At 45.4% G+C, this 19,954-nt stretch overlaps 1 protein-coding gene across 2 annotated transcripts in view; it reads right to left on the reverse strand.

Moving 5' to 3' along the window:
- DVL1 (dishevelled segment polarity protein 1) overlaps positions 1 to 19,954 on the reverse strand; it is a 668,196-nt gene that overhangs the window by 304,978 nt on the left and 343,264 nt on the right. For both annotated transcript variants that reach the window (XM_086921442.1, XM_086921440.1), the window contains exon 3: positions 16,279 to 16,400. In XM_086921442.1, coding sequence (XP_086777568.1) covers positions 16,279 to 16,400 — 122 coding nt within the window. The remainder of the gene's footprint in view (positions 1 to 16,278; positions 16,401 to 19,954) is intronic.

Genomic DNA, 19,954 nt, shown 5'->3' on the forward strand with positions numbered 1-19,954 from the left:
GCAGTGGTTAAAGATATGGCCAAAATACGGCCACTTGAGCCACGTAAAAGAGAGTGTCACTTGAGGGGCGACATGTTTTACTGGAGTGTGATGCACCTAAAATGGCGCCCCTATCCAATTTTTCTGAAAATAAAACTGATTATCTGAGATCAGCAATTAAGAGAGATCCCAGAGAGATCCAGGCCTTTGAGAGGCAGTGGGGGGCAGGGGGGGGGGGGACTGAACATGCAAACACGAAGACGTGTGGCCCTCTCATCTGAGGCCATTGATCTATAAATACTGCAGCGGGAATTACATTTCGCATGTTAATCTGTCACTGGACGATTGACAGACTTCATTTGGCATGAAGTGAAGTCACACTAGATTCAGTGAATCCCAATATTACAGCTGCCGCTTGATCAGCTGTGTGTGCTATGGCAGGGGGAATTATTCTAAGTTTGCTGGTTTCGAAAAGAGGCCTCTGATTCTAGGCAAACTCTTCCACTGAAAAATTAATTTTCGTTAACAGCACAGCTTCTATTTAGCAATGTAAGACCCTCTACCACATCCTCTTTCTCCCCAGGGCCGGCTTTAGGGTGGTGCAACCAGTGCAGCAAATCCTGAGGCTGAGCTAGGGGGCGCCCTACTTGGAAAAAACGTATGAGTTTAAAAGCACTTGCTGCAGTTCCTTGTGTGTCCAGCAGTTTTCAGGCAACAATAAACATGTCAAGGTAACTCTAGTGATTAAAGTTGCTTTTGGACAGAGATTGGAGTTTTGTCTAGGGACAGTTTTGACTCATCACAAAGTAGCGCAAAGGACGTGTACCTTGCAGATCACCTTTATTGCTTTTGTCACAGAGATACTTTTGTTACTGAAAGTTAATAAGTTAAAATCCTAATCTAGCACAGTGACCTATGAACTGTCATCAAAGAACTGCATCAAAATTCAATAGTATAGGTTAGAACATTATGTTTTATCCACAATCTTTCATTATCTAAATGTTGCTAAAAATGGTCATTTTGGGTTGACAAACGTTCTAATTTGTCAAACCAACCTCAAACACTGTGGTACATTTTAAATCCTGCGCTTGTGCTTTTTGACATCAACCACTCTTAAAATATACTGCCTACTACCATGGATGACGTTACTCCAAGACCTTGTAATCCTCGTTGTCTTATGCAACATTTTCTATAAACTGATGTCTACATGTATGATTCATTGTGTTTGTATAATGTGTGGGTCATGTAAAGGGCTGTGACACCTGTCACTTTATTTATTTTATTTTTTTTATTTTAAAAGTTTTATATAGCGCTGGCTAGACTCAGAGGTATCAGAGCGCTTTACATGATTAGGATAGTATAAGACAAACATGGTATAAAAGCATAAAAGCAAAGGTAAGGAAAAAGCAGTGTGAAATATCCAAAGTAAAAAAACAACATTATACAAATCAAGATAGAATAAAACAGGAGCAGGAGCAATACATTTCGAGTAATTTTGGTAAAGTGGAGTACAGGACAAGGGACATATATTACTGAAACAAATATGGCATGGTGAAAAGAGATCAGGAGTCTGGCACAGCTTAGGATCCCCAATAGTAGTTAAGGAGGTGGGTTTTGATGTCTTTTTTGAAGCTGGCGTAGGAGGGGTTACAGCGCAGGTTTTTTGGGAGGGCATTCCAGATGGTAGGGCATTGCCAGAGAATGAGCGAGATTGTGTGGCTTTCTTTTTATGCAGAGGTTGGATTAGGAGGAGGGCGTTGGTGCTTCTCAAAGGATGAGTGGTACCAGCGATGAGGAGTTTCTTGGAGAGGTACTGCGGAGTGTTTTGGTGGAGGGCTTTATGAGTAATGCAGGCGTTTTGTAAGCTGATCTCCCTTCGATAGGGAGCCATTTAAGAGAGTTGAGAGCTGGGGAGATATGATCGAAGCGTTTGCAGTCTGTGATGAGCCTGGCTGCAAGGTTGAGCACAGCTTTGATTGGAGCAAGGTGGACCTTGGGGATTCTGTTTAGAATGGTGTTGCCATAGTCAATACATGAAAGAACAAGTGGCTGAACTGCAAGTTTAAAATCATCGATGGGTATGAATGGTTTGATTTTCTTGATGTGACAGAGAGGGAAGAGGGCTCCTTTGGCAGAGTTTCTGATGTGAACGTTAAGGGTAAGGGTGTTGTCAATAGAAATGCCAAGAGATTTGACGGAGTTTGACAGTGTGAGTGAGCAGTTGAGTGCATTAAGGTCTGAAATCCATGATTGAATGGGGAGAGGTTTCTTTTTAGGGGAGAAGAGAATGATTTCAGTTTTATTAGGGTTACGTTTGAGATGATTCGAATGGAACCAGGTTTGGATCTTGTAAAGGGTGTTGTTCAGGTGTAAGATGTCAGCATGAGTTTTAATCTTGTAATAGATTTGGGTGTCATTGGCGTGTAGGTGGTAGTTGATGCCTGCTTGTTTAAGAATGAGAGTGAGGGGTTCCATAAAGAGGTTAAAGAGGGAAGGAGAGAGAATAGATCCTTGGGGGACTGAAGTGGGGTTAGAGAGACAATTTTGAATTTTGATTTGCTGAGTTCGGTGTTGAAGGTAAGAGATGAACCATTTGTAGGCAGTGCCATTGAGTCCAAAACGGGTCCTAAGAACATTAAGCAGGGCTGAATGGTTGACTGTATCGAACGCTGCAGAGAGATCAAGGAGGATAAGAAGGCAGGTCTCACCATTATCAAGTGATTGATGGATGTCATCTATGACATTGAGCATTGCCGTTTCGGTGCTGCAGCCTTTCCTGAAGCCAGACTGAAGGGGGTCGAGTAAGTTGAAGTTTTCTATGTATTTGTCAAGTTGTAGTAGGACACATTTTTCAAGGACCTTTGAGAGAAGGGGGAGGTTAGTGATAGGGAGGAGATTGTTTAGGTCATTTGGGTCAGCATTAGATTTTTTAATTATGGGCGAGATTTGTCCAAGTTGAAGGGAGGTGGGGACACAGCCCGTGGAGAGAGAGGTGAGATGATTTTGGTCCAGAATGGGGCGATGATGTGCTTAAGGGTAGCGACAAGGTTGGAGGGTACGGGGTCTTTTGTGTGGTAGGACGGTTTAAGATTGCCAATTATTTTGAGGACTTCTAGCTCAGTGACGGGGAGGAAGTTGAGCAAGGAGGCATTGTTCTTTAGTTGTGAGTTAGGGGAGTTGGTAACTGGTGATGTGGTAGGAAATAAGCCAGTGGAGTGGATGGGGGGGTAGAGAAGTGGGTGGGTGAGAAGGGTCGTTAGGGAGCGAGTTGGAGGGTGGTTGTGTGGGAAGGAAGGATTGATCAATTTTGGCAATTTTTTCCGAGACGAAATGGGCAATTTCGTTGCATCTGGCTGAGGAGGCTGTCATATTAGGAGGTGCTGGGGAAGTTTGGTTTCAAATGATATTGACGAGTTCCCTGGGTCTGTTTTTGGCACGATAAAGTTGAGTGCGGAAGAAGGATACCTTTTCCTTGAGGATGTGTTTTTTGTACGTGGATCTAGCACGTCTGAGAAGTGCAAGATGGGAGGGTGAGGGATGGTGTCTCCAGGTTCTTTCCGATAGTCTGAGTGCCCGTCTTTCATTAATTATCTCGGTATTAAACCAAGAGTTTGAGGGGGTGTTTCTTTGGTTTTTGAGTTTAGGCGGGCCAGTTCATCAAGAATACCAGTGACAGTATTATTGAAAAGTTCACTGAGCTCATTCAACTTTTGTGAGTGGGGAATGAGAAGAAGTTGAGCTTGGAGTTTAGATTGGAGAGCTTCTGGGGGAATACATTTTAGGTTTCTGGTCCATTTCTTAGGTCTGTTGACTTTAGAGGCGGGAAGGCTTGCTGAGGTATCCATGGTGAACAGTATAAGGTGATGTTCAGACCAGTCAATGGGGATGATATTGGTCACGGAGGTCAGATCTTCGTTAGACAGAATGACGTCAAGTATGGCACCTTTAGAGTGTGTTGGGGATAAGCAAAGTTTTTGGAGTTAACTGATCTCAAGGAGAGTAGTGAGGAGGGAGATAGTGGGGTCATTGGTATCATTCCAATGGAGGTTAAGATCCCCAAGAAAGAGATTTTTTGAGTTGGATAATGAGGATTTCGTCAGGAGCTCAGATAAGTCCTCAATGAAGGGCTGTGGTGGTCCCGGGGCGTGATAGATGTTGTGTAGGCGAATTGGGAGGGAGTTTTGAGTTGACTGTTCAGCTTCTGGGTATTCGCAGGAGGAGTAGCCTGGGTTAGTGACATCTATTTTTTCTAAGAATAGAGTATCCAGGAGGGGAGAGTATGTCAAGTATGCTCGTTGAGTGGTCATTGAGCCAGGTTCCTGTGAGGAATGCACGGTCAATGGATTCACTCAGGATTGTTTCCAAAATTTCCGTGACGTGTAAAACAGCGGATCAGCAGTTGACGAGCATGCACTTCAGTTGGGTGGGGTTTATATGGAGGGTGGGCTTTGGCGCTGAGGAGGACGAAATCTTTCCTGAGTCGGGCAAGTTCAGTAGTTAAATTAGAAAGGTCACGTTCAATGTTGTGTAGGATCTGGGCAATTAAGGTGAGGGGAGGCGTCGAGAGGGCGCGGTCTGTGTAATTTGTGGAGGGTGGACTAGTGTGTGAGGGGGGAGATGGGGTAGGAGTTGTGGGGTGGGGGGTGATGGGGCTGGGAGTTGTGAGGGGTTCGGTATTCAAATTAAATAGGCTAAGTTTGATGTTGTGTAGGTTCGGAGCCATCCGGTTATAGGGAGGGATAGAAGGGGCATAGGAGAAAGGAGGAATATGATCTGAGGAAAGGGAGTGGTCTTGATTAGTTGCAGAAGGTGGCCGGCTGTGTGAATGGGGAGATAGGGTGTTAGGTGTGGAGTGAGGGGTGACGGAGCTGTTAAGTGTCAGTGGTAGGGTTAGCTTGTTCAGGGGGCACATACTTTCCGGTGAAGTGGGCAGATAGGATCCAAGGGCATAAAGTGAGTGAGCAACGGATATATTGTTGTGAGTGGGATGCGTGTTTATCAGGGGTTGGGGTGAGGGGTTGGGAGGTTGAATAGGAATGGTCTGTTGGAGAAGTATAGAAGGGATGCAATAAAACAAATGAAAAGTATGAGAGAGCGAGAGAGAGAAAGGCTATGGAGACGTGACAGGCACTATTGGAGGATGGTAGTAAGGAAATCCTTCGAGAAGGAGGTCAGTGGATGGGCACCAAAGAAGATTGCCGCACAGGTGCTACCAGCGCTAAAACCAGCCCTGTTCCTCCCATTTCATTGTTGTATACCACCAGAAAAGCTCACACTTCATAAAACCTTCAATAAAATTGCTGACAGTGAACAGTAAACTTTAACACCCAACAAACTTTCAAATAGCTGAAACGTGGAGTGATATCCCTGAAAGACCAGGGGCGGCTCCTCTGTTTGAGAGGAGGAACGTCACCCCACTAAGAAAAGCCACAGGCCAGAGTTGAAAAATAAAATGGTAATAAAGTTTATGTATTTCCATTTAATTTTTCAACAACCCGTCCCAAACTAAGTGCGGGGATGAGCCGGGGCCAGTGCTAACAAGTGGCAATAGAGGGAGATGTGCGCTTTAAAATGAGCAGGTCCCTTTGGACAGCCGTCTTGCGACGGCCAGAAAGACATGCGCAGTTTAAAGTTCTCTAACTCACTGTGAGAGACCAGGGTTCCTGGCTGTGTAGTGCATCGAATCGAGCCTGGGGGCACTGTCAAATGACGTGCATTTCAGAAAACGGTCAGAAACTGAATTGTTCTGGACTTCCTTTATTTGAAATCCAGGAAAATGGGGAAAACATCTGTAGACCACTGGATGAAGCCACCCTTGTGTCAAAAGAACTTCAGCTTCAGAGTGATCAAAACATCCAGACTCCTGCTCACCTGCGGTTCTTTGAAGAATCCATAAATTAATGTGTAGCGCTATATAAAACGCCGTATGATTTATTCATTGATTAGTTGTATGGATTGTTATATTAGTAATCCAGATGTGAGTTACTTGAACAGAACTTACCTAAACCAAACTGATCAATCATTGTTGAAATATTTCTGAATCAATCCCTTGTAGGCGTACTTACCTGCTTGTTCTTCAGAACTGGCCACAATAAATCATATGCGGATACCAAAATCACGTAATATACGGGGCGTGGCTAGCAGAATTGTAAGGAGTACTGTAAATAAAGTCTCCAGTACCAGTCAAATGTTCTAGCATATAATATGTATGCATACTATTTGTAAATTTGTTTTGCATGAACCACACCCCTAGAGGATACCGGCTAAGGATGCCAGAAACATAAATATGTCTTGGGGTGATTAAAGGTGTGCAATAGGCCCTTAACGTAAAGAAATCCATCAGTACAACCACTTGAAATGAATGTGGCGGTTCGTCCATTGGGGGCGTTGGGGCGTTGCCCCACTAGCCATGGACGACCGTCACTGCATACATACAATTACCGAGTTGTCCTAATGCATTTATTTCCTTGAGGTCGGTCGTTGTCACTAACTATAGTGACGTGACCTCGCTCATCGCGGAGGTGTGGGGGGCGGGCCTGCACCGGCAGTGAGTGGCAGGCGCTGGGCTGGCAGATAGCAGCGTGGCAGGGAGGCCAGGGGGCAGCAGCAGTGTGTGCGCATTTAGGACAAGTCATTTTTATTACTTGCCCACGCATGCGCACACACGCAGTAGCCCCTTCCCTCCTCCTCCTCTCCTTGCAATCAAACAGGTAGAGACCCGGGGGAGCCGGGTCTCAATATGGGCAGTATTAGCCCTGCTCTATGTAGTCAGTGATTGGCCGGCGCTGTGGGGACGTCACCACGCCCTGGCGTGGACAGAAGGACTGCTTCAAGAAGAACACAGTCACGAGGAGAGTGATGGCACACGCTCCCCCTTCCTCTAGAAACAGAACTGTTGATGATTTTACTGATGGCGCTCGCACTGAACAGAGCACTTTGCTGCCCGGGCCTTTCAAGCTCTCTGTCTGCCAGCCTAGAACTGTAGTGCCGGCCTGAGCTGCTCTGCCACCACGGGAGCTACAACAGATCAGAGATTAACGGTCCGGGCCTTCCGAATTCTACAAGAGGAGCCAGTGCAGCTAAAACGCGCCTCTAGCAGACCCCTCCAAATCATCTTGCAAATGAAAGGTTAAGGTGGGTTGTATTACAGTTTCGTTTAGTCAATTTATAGGACTACGTGTTTTTTTTAAATAAAGGCGTGCGCTTTAAATGAAAGTTAATATGTTCATCTTCGCGCGAGTGTGAAAACTGAAGAGCTTCAATGTGAATGTGGAGTTCTAAAACATGTAACCAATTAAAAGCGAAATTGCGATTTAAGGGGCAGGGGTAGTGACGCCAGCAATGGTTGGTTTAACCATAGTGAATTTACCACCAGGTGCAGTTTTGGCAATTAATTATTTTCCCTTTGCCAGGCTTCGTTGTCATGTAATCCAATTAATACATCTCTGCAAAGGCCAGCAATGTAACATGACTAATCACCGTATGGCTTTATCATAGCCATACTGTGATTGGCCATTTCTGCTCTTGCCTCTCTTCTCACTTCACTTCGTGCACATTGCCGGTTTTGCACATCACCTCGTGAGTCCCCTCGCCTCTGGACATGTCCCGGGCTGGCCGAAATTACAAACACATTCCAAGTCACAGAAGCGGCGGGCCACAGAGTAAAACAAAAGGTAAACTCTGTTTTGTTGATTTTCTAAGTTTAAGTGTTTCTATGGTATGCCAATGCCGCCGTCGCCAGTGTTCAAATATGCAGCTGTAGGCTAGTGCAGTTTATTTTTAAGGGTGCTGCTAGTAATATATTGTGTTTGTAACTATTTATAAATTACAAGCAGGTGAACCAGGCTTGTGTCTCGGCGTCCGCTCAACCTCCTGTGATCCTGAGCAAATCAAAATCTAAATCTACTCGTGCCTAAATGAATGTGTCTTTGTGTAAAGTAACTGGTGCTCATGTAAAGCACTCTACTACCATCTTAAACCCTGCTATGAAAAGTGACTTTTGTTTTTCTTGCTACTAGGCAGTAGGGCACGAATTGCTGGCCATGACTCAGACACACTGCATAAACTATTTAGATTACAATGAATGTCTGGCCTGTCCTATGGATGAAGTGTGACTGAATTTATTTTAATTTTTTCAACGGAGCGAACAGTAAAAAAGTGTGCTTTGTTCGCCCTTGTGAAGAGCAGGGAATCTTGCCTCGCTATAAATCAAAGGGTACTGTAAACTCCAGTGTTTTCAAGCTTCTGTGGTTATGAGGCCTGATCAACTTTCTTTTGTCTTTATTGTCGCTTTACATATGCTCTATAATTGGGGTAAGTGCAGGTCCTTATGGTAGCGTGCTGATGTGTCAAAAGTCTCAGACTTCCACGGATTTTGACTTTATTTATGGTAACGGCAAGGGAGTCTCATCTTTAGACACTGCAGATGCAGACTTGCCTGCATGTGGCTCTTTTTTGCTAGGCCTATGAAGGAGCCAGCGTTGATCTCCCCCATTCACAAAATATATTTTGTAAACAGTGCACTTTGCTGTTAAAATGAAAATAACTTTGCCTGGCCCCCACATGTTTAACTCCGTTCTGTAAATCAGCCTGAGAACTAATATAACCCCACAAAAAAATGCACAGTAAATCGCCACGGACTTCCATAAAAATGTTGTGCCACCCCTCTCAGCTCACTATTGTCAGACTTCACCAACCACCACTGACACATAGTAAGTCTTGCTCCTGTAACGAGGTACTGTTGCCATCGCAGCATCAGATGTAAGATGCTTCACTAGCATATTCAGAGGTGTTATCGCAAGGTCTGTTATGAAGTTCTGTAGATATACTGGATAAGCAGCTACTATGTCATTATCATATGAAATCTTTTTATTGATTTATTTACCAACTTACTTTCTCAAATTTGCTTGAAAATGCACCGTTTGGCCACTCTTTTTTTCAAAATGTTCTTAGGGGGATATTCCCTGAACCACTCTTTTGGCGGCAGTCTCTCTTGCCGCCGGTAACTCACGCACAACCTTTACGCCTCACCTTTTTCAAAAGTCACCAGCCGCCACTGCTGAGGACTGTGTGCTGCCTGTGCTGCTCCTCTGTGTTCACGGTAAAGTGGGGTGATTTAATTCTATAACTGTGTAACATTGGAGATTATTACGATTTCCAACTATGGCCACCAGAGAGCAGTGTAACACCATTAACGTCAATCAGGAAGCCTAAATAGGGTACGAGGTCTCCACAGCTCAGGAAGGAAGGTTTGCTCACGAGTTTACTTTTCGAAATGTATCAGGGGCTCGTGTGAAAAGAGCACATAAATAATAAGCAAGACGAGACAATGTGGGGTCGGGCGGACGGGGGGAGGGATATTAAGCCAAAAGCTCTAGGGTGTGTTGCTGGTTGTATCGCTCAGACAGCTGATGGCCCCGTTCTGGATGCCTTTGTGCCACATCAAGTTTTCCCTTTCTAGTATCAGTGTGGCCGACCTGCTTCTCAGCTCTACGATGGGTTTTACAATGGTGTGGTGAGCAAAAGAATGCTGGATTCAACCCAGATCCTTGTGGCCGGGGGTGAATGTTTGCATTGTCCAGCATTCCGTCCATCAATTGTTTCTTTAGCATATGTCGCCCTAAGTTGGAAGGGTATGCCCAGACGTGGGTCCCGTGCTCACTACACCACTGGATTCAAACTAGCCTGGCTGATGAAGGGTGAGGCCCTGAAACTGGCCCCAGGACACCTGTTTCTGGTCCAAGGAGGACCTTACTTAGTAGTTTGGGCTGGACTGTTCCCACAAGGACCAGGGTCAAGACTGATTTGCATATGGCTGGGTCCAAATTGGGGTGGTGTGGGGAGGAAAAGAATGGTGGATTTAACCCAGATCCTTGTGACTGGGGGTGAATGTTTTCATTGTCCAGCAATCTGTCCATCAATTGTTTCTTTTGCAATAAAAATAATGCCATCTGTTACCTACAGCACTATAAAACTGAAAGTGGGAACCTACAAGATATATATATCCTATTGGCAGTGGCGGCTGGCAGGGAATAAGGGTTGGGGAGCGGGGGGAAACAAAATCTAAAAAAAATCACTTTCCCAATCATGGCGGCCGTCTCACCTTCGTCATTGCCTCAAATCATACAGGCTCCCATAAGCCAATCACAACACTGCAATGCAGCGCTGTGATAGGTCTGAGTGCTGAGGTTCGGTGCTCAGATGGAGACTGGGAGCCTGTGCATGTTCTCCACCCAGGCTGTGTATTACAGCCCAGTGGACAGCATGCTAAGTACGCATGACTGTTTGGCCGGTCCAAGACGGCTGGCTAAACAGTCATGCACACTTACTGTGCACAAACCACTCCTCCACCCTGTGACACCCGCCCTAACCCTGCCCCATAGCCCGTACCAAAAAATAAAATGATAATAATGTTGGTATTATCATGTTATTTTGCCTTTTTCCTGCACTGAGAGCTGTAGGGCGACACTCGTCCGCCTTAGCCGAGGAACCACCTCTGCCTCCTGACAATAGCCAGTAGGTGCTTATAGTCAGGACCAAAGTTTCAATAGGATTTTTTTTTGTTTTGCCCATAACTTTGGCGCCGCTTGACAAATCTTCACAATATTTTCCAAACATATCCCTATTTTGGTTCAGCTGCTGTGTTGAAAGTTTCGGGGTAAGCCGTCAAGCGGGGCCCAGAAAAAAGAGAGGTCCCAAAACGTGTTTTTCCCCTTGTTATGGCTATTGGGATTTTTTCATTTTTTGACCACACCTACAGCCTGAACCACTGAACGGAATTACATCAAATTTGACAGAAAGACTGATGTTGCTCCAGAAAGTGTGCTTTTTGGGGATTTGGTGTAAATCCGTTTGGTAGTGTCAGAGATATTTAAGTAAAAAAAAATTAGATATATGGGGGTGCGAGTCCTTGCAGTGGACTCGCGGATCGTACTTACATTTTATTGACTGCCAACACTTCAACCAGGAAGTGTTGGCAGCCATCTTGGGACTCTGCTTGAAGCTGAGTCTCCCTAAAAAGTTTTTTTTAAAGAAAAGGGTGCAGGGTATGAATACTCAGACCTCAGATATGATAAGGGACTCTGCTGGGTTGGTAAAACATTTTTTTTTTTAATTTGCTGTGGATTCACAAGTGGACCTGTAGAATCGCAGCAACATAAAAAAAAAACAGATGCACATGCTCCTGTGTGTCTTTTATAAGAAGCTCCTGGGTGGGCCAAATCTCGGGGGGCATGTTTTGAAAAATATGCTGTGGGTGCCCATGAGGCACCACCCGCACCCCAGGGACCGACACCTAAGCCTCAGTGTTCTGTGGATGATGTCAGTACAACATAGATATTTCAAAGCATAAATGCACAAAACATCAATCAATCCGGACTCTTCAGTGATTTCAAAAAGATGATCCTTTAATAGCTTCTTGGACCACTGGTAGCGTATAGTGATGGATTAATACAGCCAACGCGTTTCGCCCCGAATGGGGCTTCCTCAGGGCAGAATTCACAATGCACGAATCTTTATACCGATCACCGCAGTTCCAGGATCATAATACCTCAACACTTTAAAAGACTGTAAGGCATCAATTCATTTAGTACGGATATCCACAAGGAAACGCTTTCAAATGGTCTCCCACTTTTGCGAAAACATTCACTGTCTCTTAAAACACGTCACAAATGGTTCAATATGTAAGGTACATTCCAAAATTCTAAAATTTTCTTCTGGTCACTATGATGGTGACTATCAGAAAAGCGTGCTCCACCGGTGTTACTGCATGTCAGCGTTACTGCGTGTCAGTCTCCAATAAACCGGCATATTATTTCGCCCACCAAAGCCGAGTCTCCCCAAAAAGTTAAAAAAAAAAAAGGGCGCAAGGTATGAATACTCCGACCCCAGAGATATGATGAGGGACTCTGCTGGGGTGGTAAAACATTTGTAAAAAAATTTGCTATGGATTCACAGGAAGACCTGCAGATTCGCAGAAACATTTAAAAAAACAGATGCGCATGCTCCTGTGTGTCTTTTATAAGCAGCTCCTGGGTGGGCTAAATCCCGGGGGGCATGTTTTGAAAAACATGCTGTGGGTGCCCATGGAAAAAACACACAAGTTGATGGACGGAATATTGCACAATGGCAAAACATTCACCCCCAGTCACAGATCTGGGTTTAATCCATTGTTATTTTGCTCACCAAGCCACCCCAGTTCAGACATGGCCATATGCAAATCAGTCTTGACCCTGTGCCTCATGGGAACAGTCCAGCCCGAACTGCTAAGCCCTGTCTTCCCTGGACCGGAATCAAGCATCCTAAGACCGGTTTCTGGCTATCAGCCGTCTTCAGCCATTTTCATATATATATAAATATACACACACTTTCACACACACATACATATATGTAAATAAGTTCTTAACTTCTTTGTGAAAATTATTAAGGTCTGAAAAATTCCTGATTGAGATATGAGATATGAAAATGCTTTGATTGATGTGGGGGAAGTCCTAAATAGGCCAATGGAATATTCTCGTACAATAGGAACATCGCAGTATAATTAGGGCACCTGCAAGTCCCCAAAAATGTTCCGCCGGAAGTGAATCCTTAATATGAAAATGTGGGATTTCTCCCGTACACATGGCAATAGAAAGCTATCTCCCCCTCCCCAAACTCCCCCGCCCAGCAGAAATGTTATCAGGAATGTTATCAGGGGCATCGCTATCCACAGTGTAGCACATGTAGTGGTGCAGGGCTTCAGGGTCCTTGGGGGCAAAATAAGCCCAGTTATGGTAGTAACAATGCTATGCCACTGAGATCCAGGTAATAACAGACTGTTAGGTTGCAATCCCTGCACACACTCACACACCTGTTTCAGCAGGGATCGGAATGACAAACGATGCGCTGTTTATGGTCTTCTGTAATTGTCAGGTGCAATAAAGATCATAAGCTTCGTAAATTTCAGCAGGTCAAACCTGTCAGAATTTAATAAGGGTGACACAGTGGCACAGTGTTGACTGGAACATGCAGTTTATGGTGTGGTAAGCACCCAAGCCGTTTGTTATTTCCCAAATTGTCAGAACTGGCAATAAATATTGCATTTAATAACTTCCGAAAGCAGGGGCGGCTCTAGGCTCATGGCGGCCCTGGGCAGGGAGAGTAGGTAGGGGGCCCTGGAAGAGGGGGTCCGGGCGGGGCAGAGAGCGGAGGCCAGTGAAGAGGGAGGGGGTCAGGGTGTTTGGAAGTGGAACAGAGCCGGAGGCCGCCAAATTCCTGCCAGGGGCCGCCACGCAAATATGTATCCATCCTCAGAGGATTATTATATTAAGGATATATATTGGTGTGGCGGCCCCTGGGGTTTGGTGGCCCTGTGCAGGTGCACAGCTTGCACATGCCTAAGGCCGCCCCTGCCGAAAGCCTCGGTGTCGGATCTTGTCGGATGCGATAATCACCGTTTCCGAGACGGTCCACTAGGACTCGGGCACTCCATTGTGTGCTTTCCTTTACCTCCATTTCAGCCACATCTGAGGCTTTGGACCCCTGCATCTTCTGCCCACCACACATGCCTCGTTATTAAGCACAGCTCTTATTGCAAAGAAATGTTCTTGAGTTTAAAAACAAAGTGCAGCGTTCAGTAGTAAAGTATAAAAAATCGGGCCAGGCACACCCAAAAAAAGTGGCCCTCATTTGAGTAATGCCTTTCGGAAAACACTGCATCAGCTTAGTTTTGTGACAAGAAAGGGGGTGGGGGCGCATCTTTTATTAACTTCCCTAAGATATAAAAAATGCACAGATTAGTTCACACAGCTGAGACACACATGAATGCAAGTGAGACCCTGCCCCCGCTCGATCAGCATACATTAATGGGCCGGCTCATAGAGAGAAAGGTGTGATACCTCTGCCCATCTGCCTCTATAAAGGCCACTCAGGCACCAACTGGACCACAGGCAGCATCCTAACAGCACAGACAGCCCCCAGGCTGCCCAAAACAGCAGCCCAAAGCTAGAACTCGGCTACCGGCCCTTCGGCTATTTCCTGAATGGCCGCGTTACCAATCCGACCCTGGTTACAGAGTAACTTTTACTCCCATGCCAAGGTACACGAACAATTCTTTAACTGCTACAAAGTGTCTAAAGATGCTTTGCAAACACCTCCACAGGTCTAGGATTATACATTTGCAAATAAACATTTTGTGACATCCAAATATATCCGTTCTAAATTTAGAACTTCGATATAATTTTGCTAAACATTGCAATTCCATGTGGGATAGTCTAAACGCTCCTGAACGCATGTTGACAAAGCTAAGAAGTTGCAATTGCCAGCCTTCCAGCAACATTCGTGCCTTGGCTCGTGCTGACAAGTATTATTAGAAGTGGGCTGCGTCCTTGAAATTCTGCAAGCGCCCAGACTTTCATTATCATAGAGGTGGGGAGTCCTCACTCCTGCCTGGAGGAGGGGTTTGGGTACATCCCCTTGGGCAGGACACCTCTTCAGACTCTACATTCAATTAGGTCCAGAGCCAAAACAGCTGGGGGGTTTCCTTGCCAACTCTCTGGCACCTCAGTGTTACATTTTCTAAGTAGCTGGCAAAAGGAAAAATATAGCAAAGCTCTCACGTGTGCTAGGCTTAGGTATGAGCAGCTCATCCAGACCAGGTTTTTTGTATCTGTACACTGGGACTAGTCATCCTGGTTTTATAATGGGTTCACATGGGCTGCGTATCCCAAAATGTAAATTAAAAAACATGGACTAGCTTCTCGCACTTGGAAGTGGGAAAGTTAAGAGCTGGGAAGTGCCCTAGAGCATTTTTATCAAAAGTTCTCCCACCAGTCACCCTTGTTTGGTAGGTAAATAAGGCCTTAGATTTGCAGAGCATGGGGCAATGTGGTGATAGTTTCATATGCCCACTTTCAATAAATACGGTTGGCACAGATAAAGGGGTTTCCCACTGCTTAGTCAAGTGTTTATGAACCTGCCGGAGAAGGTTAAGGATCTTCTTCTGTACTGCTCACCTGTCATCGACAACTTCATTGAATCATCTCCCCTTTGACAACATCCTTGTGGCAAGGGCAGGCATACCAAGAGACCTCTTAATACCTGGAAAGAATCCAGATTGGGACTGGTCTAAATTCAAAACTTAGACTCTGGAACATACCCAGGATGACTGGAATTATGTGGTCCAGCAGCCATGGCATTTTTGCATAATTATGGATTTGCCGCGTTTACCACATATTTCATCGCCTGCTGCATAATCTCCGGATTTTAAAACAACAAAATTTCATTCCAGCTCAAACAGATCAACAGTTACTAAAAACATGCCAATGTGATTGCACGCAGAGTAAGGCCCTTCGCAAAGGTTGACTGGCTTACTCTCTAATTTAAAAACAGAGGCCCTGCAACAACAGGGGAGAATCTCAGATACAAACATTCAAGAATTGTCTATCAGCCAGTTGGGTGGTTTAAATACTCACTGATGGAAGTTTCAATGTCGAAGAATTTGTTAGAAGGCGAGACGAAAGGTCGAAACATTAACAAAATGACACGGTTTGCAACCACAAATAATGTGTCACAATGTGCAAAGTGTACTTTTTGGTTAGCAAAAAACCCTTAACAACATAAAGCAACATTTTAAAGAGATGCGGAATGTGTTGAGCTTCTCTTCTCCTCTGCGAGTAATTATGCAATGAATCACTGAATGACCACCACTACAGGCGCCCTGCCCAGTGTCGTTCCCCGTTTGCCAACTTTTGTTTTGAAAAGCAGCCCCTTTGGCTGTAGCTGCCCTAAAAAAAAAAAATATCAACATGCAGGGAATGCAAATGCAGGTTTGAGGACTATTGTACCTCCCAGGCTTCCGTCTCAGCATTTACAGGCATTGTTAGGGACTCACAACAGGGATCCTACCTCAAGCATATTAATTAGTTTTTTTTAAAATCCTTGCGAATGGGCATCCTTCACTGAGCAAAATTAAATTGAGGCCACAAACCAGTCGGTGTGTGAAAGCACCAACTGGTTTGCGACCTCACCCATATTTCTTCACATATTTGTATCTTATCCAGCGGATGTGCACAATTGGAGGATTTGACTTTTGCTGCTTTTGTGAAATTGTGTGGACAGTTTCCCAAAATATTTCTTAGATTATACAATAACACTTTATCAAAACAAAGTTTTCAAGAGGGAAAAACACAAACAATTGTCTTATTGCACAGATTTGTATTCCACAAAATCATTTGGTGAAAATTTTTCAGTTTCATTGATTGACGGCTGCAAATTTATGTACACACAGAAACAAAAATCAAATTGAAAAAATGTGCTGCTTACTGGAAGGAGGGGGGCCGAGAATCCCCGATCCCTCCGGTTCTCTCGATGGGTGGCGGGAGGTCTGTGTGGCTCTCAGTGCACTGGGACCCTGCGTCAGAGTGGGAGCTTTCAGCCAGGACCAGCTGCAGAAGAAGAATAAAACAGACCAGTCAAGTCTTTCATACTTGTCAACGAGGCTTCACATCACAACTTGCTCTATTATTAATTTCCATTATTCCTTAAGACAAGTCTGCAAAGCAGCATTGAAGAGCTTTTCCACTTCAGAAAAGTGATGCAACCAGGATTTGTGTGCAGGGATGGAGAATGCAGGCAGCAGTAGTGATACAAGGAGCGAGAAGCAGAAAAGAGGGAAATAGAGAAGGGGTAGGAGAAGCAGGAAGTAGTGGAGAAGAGCTAGAGGAAGGCAGAGGTGCTTGGAGGCGCACTTCTAGCTGCTTTTCTTTTCTTCTGGATGACCACCTTGGGCTAAGAACTCACTCAATGAAACCCCTGCAGTCAAGGACCTAGGGTTCAGCTTCTTCTATGTCATCTCATTTAATCAGCAAATTTCAGAAGGTGGTCAAAACTTGTAATGATTATTAGGCCTGGGCAGAGTTTGCTGAGTTCCGCTACGAGGAATTCCACGCAGTGAGCAAAAAGCTCTGCCTTGCTATGTTGAGTTCCACAAGCGGTGTAGTGCGTTAGGTCACGCTGATTTTTAGCAGCGGGTGTTTGTTCCACACTGGGAAAACAGCGTGAATGGCACCATGCACAGCGCACGAGGGCACTGCTTCTTTCTGCTGCTCGAGTAGATGTTCTATGCTCTACTCGAGAGGCAGTTACCTCAACGCGAACAGAAAGTACCTCAACACGAATGGTAGTGGCCATCCGCGACCACCCGCAATGAGAAACCTCCCCGGGAGGTGGTCTGGATTAAGATTTTCCTTGGTCGCGCTCACCAACTTAACGTTGGCAAGTGGGGAAAATGCCAGAGTTTTTTAGAACTCTGTGCACTATACGAAGCACAGAGAGTTGGAAAAACTCTGCAAACGGAGCAGAATTTCATTCCCCGGCCTAATGATTATCAAAGCCTATCAATAATGTTTCTGTCAAACACACCCTGGCCCACCATGAAAACAGCAATCATCCTGTAACAGGGTGATATGGTAATTATCTGTGATCCGTATCGCTTAGAAAAGGTGTGCAAAGTCTGTGGTACCCAGAGGTAGTACTAGCGGGCTGCCTGAAGCATCCATAAGTAACAGTGCTGCAAAAGTGATATTATGATGGACTGCCTAGGGCTGGCATGAACTGAACATTTCAAAATGACATTGAGTTGGGTTGGAAAAGTGGGTGGACTGTCTATTGTTTGCACAGTTGCTTGCTGTATGACTGCATAAGCTGGGCTCTCTATGTCTGGCAGACATGGTTTTAAGCCATGTCTGGGAGACATGGTTATGAGGTATTGGCGAAGGCACACCAAAAGTAAGCCTGCATGTGCCTGTCAATTCCTGGACCAAGCCCAGAGCCAGGAAACCTGGCACTCCCCTCTCCCACCATTATTTTGCTGTGATCCTCCGTGCCCTCATCTCTAGCTGCTCCTCCACACGCTGCTGCCTAACCACACTACACCACAAAGAGAGAGCATCTGCTTGCACTTCCTGTAAGTTTTCATGCACTTACCAACTTACCAACATCAAACACCCATTGGATCGACAGCACCCAAGACCCGACTTTCTGACACTCATGCACTCATGCAGTCCTGCACCCACCCACACCACACTCCACACTTGTATGCATGCTCCTCAACACCCACTTACTCACCAAACATGCCACTGAGATCTGGGACCCGCTGCACGACAATTTCTCACACGGAAACCTGGCTGAACCCTCCATCAGCCCCTGTAATCTCGCATGGCTACAAAATTCCCAAGCAAGACAGATATCACAAACCCAGAGGCGGAATAACCATCATCCACAGTAACACCATCAGCTGCAGTACATCCACAGACACGCCATCCTCCAACATGGAACATCTGTCATTCAAGATCCATGTCACATCTAACTTCACCCTAAGCGGCACTCTCACATGCAGACCACCGGGACCGGACAACAACTTCACTGACACCATCAGAGACTTTGCTGCACAACTCGCCCTCAATGCTAACAATTATATCCTTCCATCAGACCTGAACTTCTGACTGGAAGACCACGTCAAACCCAACTCAAGAGCACTCACTCTTGAAGACCTCGAAAGCCTGTGTATAACCCAACGAGTAAAGCAACCTACCCATGTTGTCGGACACCTCCTGGACTCTATTTTCTCCAACTTCAGCAACATTCAAGTTGACTAGCCCACACCAGTTACTTGGATTGACCACTCTCTTGCCAAAATCAGCATCCCCACCCCTATCCAACGCACATGCACCACCATCTAACCTGCCTTCCAAAACTGGAACAGCATCACTCACAAGAACTGAAACACAGCTCATAACACCCACAGACCCAAACACAGCAACAGCCTTCCCAAAGCCATCAAGAATGTCATCAACTGGATCACCTCCTGCACTAAATCCCTTGCCCCCCTCAAACACAACAAGATCCAGACCACAGGCCACTTGGTACCCGGAGAAACTCAGACTGATGAAACACAGCTGCAAACAACAGGATTTCAAATGGAGAATGATCCAGGACAATGGAGATAAGAGCAAGTTCAAACCTGCTCTGAGACACTACCACTAAATAATCTGGACTACCAAATGCGCCGCTCTGGCAGACCACATTGATGCCAGCACCAACAGAAGAGCATACATCTTCACTATTGTGAAAGATTATATTTCACCATCTGCCGCCTTTAAGTCAATCACTGGCTCGCAGTATCTCTGCAATAATTACTCTCAATTTTTCAGCAGCAAACTCATCTGCCATTTACTGCATCTTCAGCCCACAACCAGACCCAACAGAGCTTTCCAAATGCCTCTCGATCTTATCCAAAGAAAAAATGCTAACCACTGGCCTATCATCACCCCAGAAGAAACTACAGCCACCATGAGGACCATCCACTCAGGGGCCCATTGGACCCCTGCCCCCATCATGCCTATTCCAGAGGACTGCTGTAACTCATCAGCACCATGAAAATACCCATTCTGAATGCCTCCACCTCTTACAAAATCATTCCAGAGGCTTTGAAACACCAAACTGTCCTCTCCTTGCTGAAGAAACTCTCTGTGGACCCTTCAACACTAGCTAACTACAGCCTGACCTCCCTGCTGCTATTCTCAGCCAAGGTATTAGAGAAAATCATCAACAAATACCGTACCGAGTACCACCACATCTTCAACACCACTCAGTCTGGTTTCAGACCCAACCACAGCAGGAAAACTGCACTCACTGCTGCCACAGTGTTGTATTGCGTTCTAAGATCCGAGCGAATTTTCCCGATTCATGCCCTTATATAGGTACAATTCACATTGCCCTAATATAGGCATAGAAATCATTCCCTTATTTAGACATAGCCCATGTAGTCCAAATACAGGCATGGCTACTTCCACCCGTACCAAAACGTCACAACAATTTCTTGGAAAATCGGCTTAAGCAGTCAAGGACCTCCCCTTGCTTGAATATTGATTTGTCCAAGAACTCATGGAGTTTACAAAGAACTACTATTCCCTTGGGGTTCTTTACTGACGTTTTTATG

The sequence above is a fragment of the Lissotriton vulgaris genome, chromosome 5 (genome assembly GCF_964263255.1).
Source record: "Lissotriton vulgaris chromosome 5, aLisVul1.2, whole genome shotgun sequence".
NCBI classification, from domain to species: domain Eukaryota; kingdom Metazoa; phylum Chordata; class Amphibia; order Caudata; family Salamandridae; genus Lissotriton; species Lissotriton vulgaris.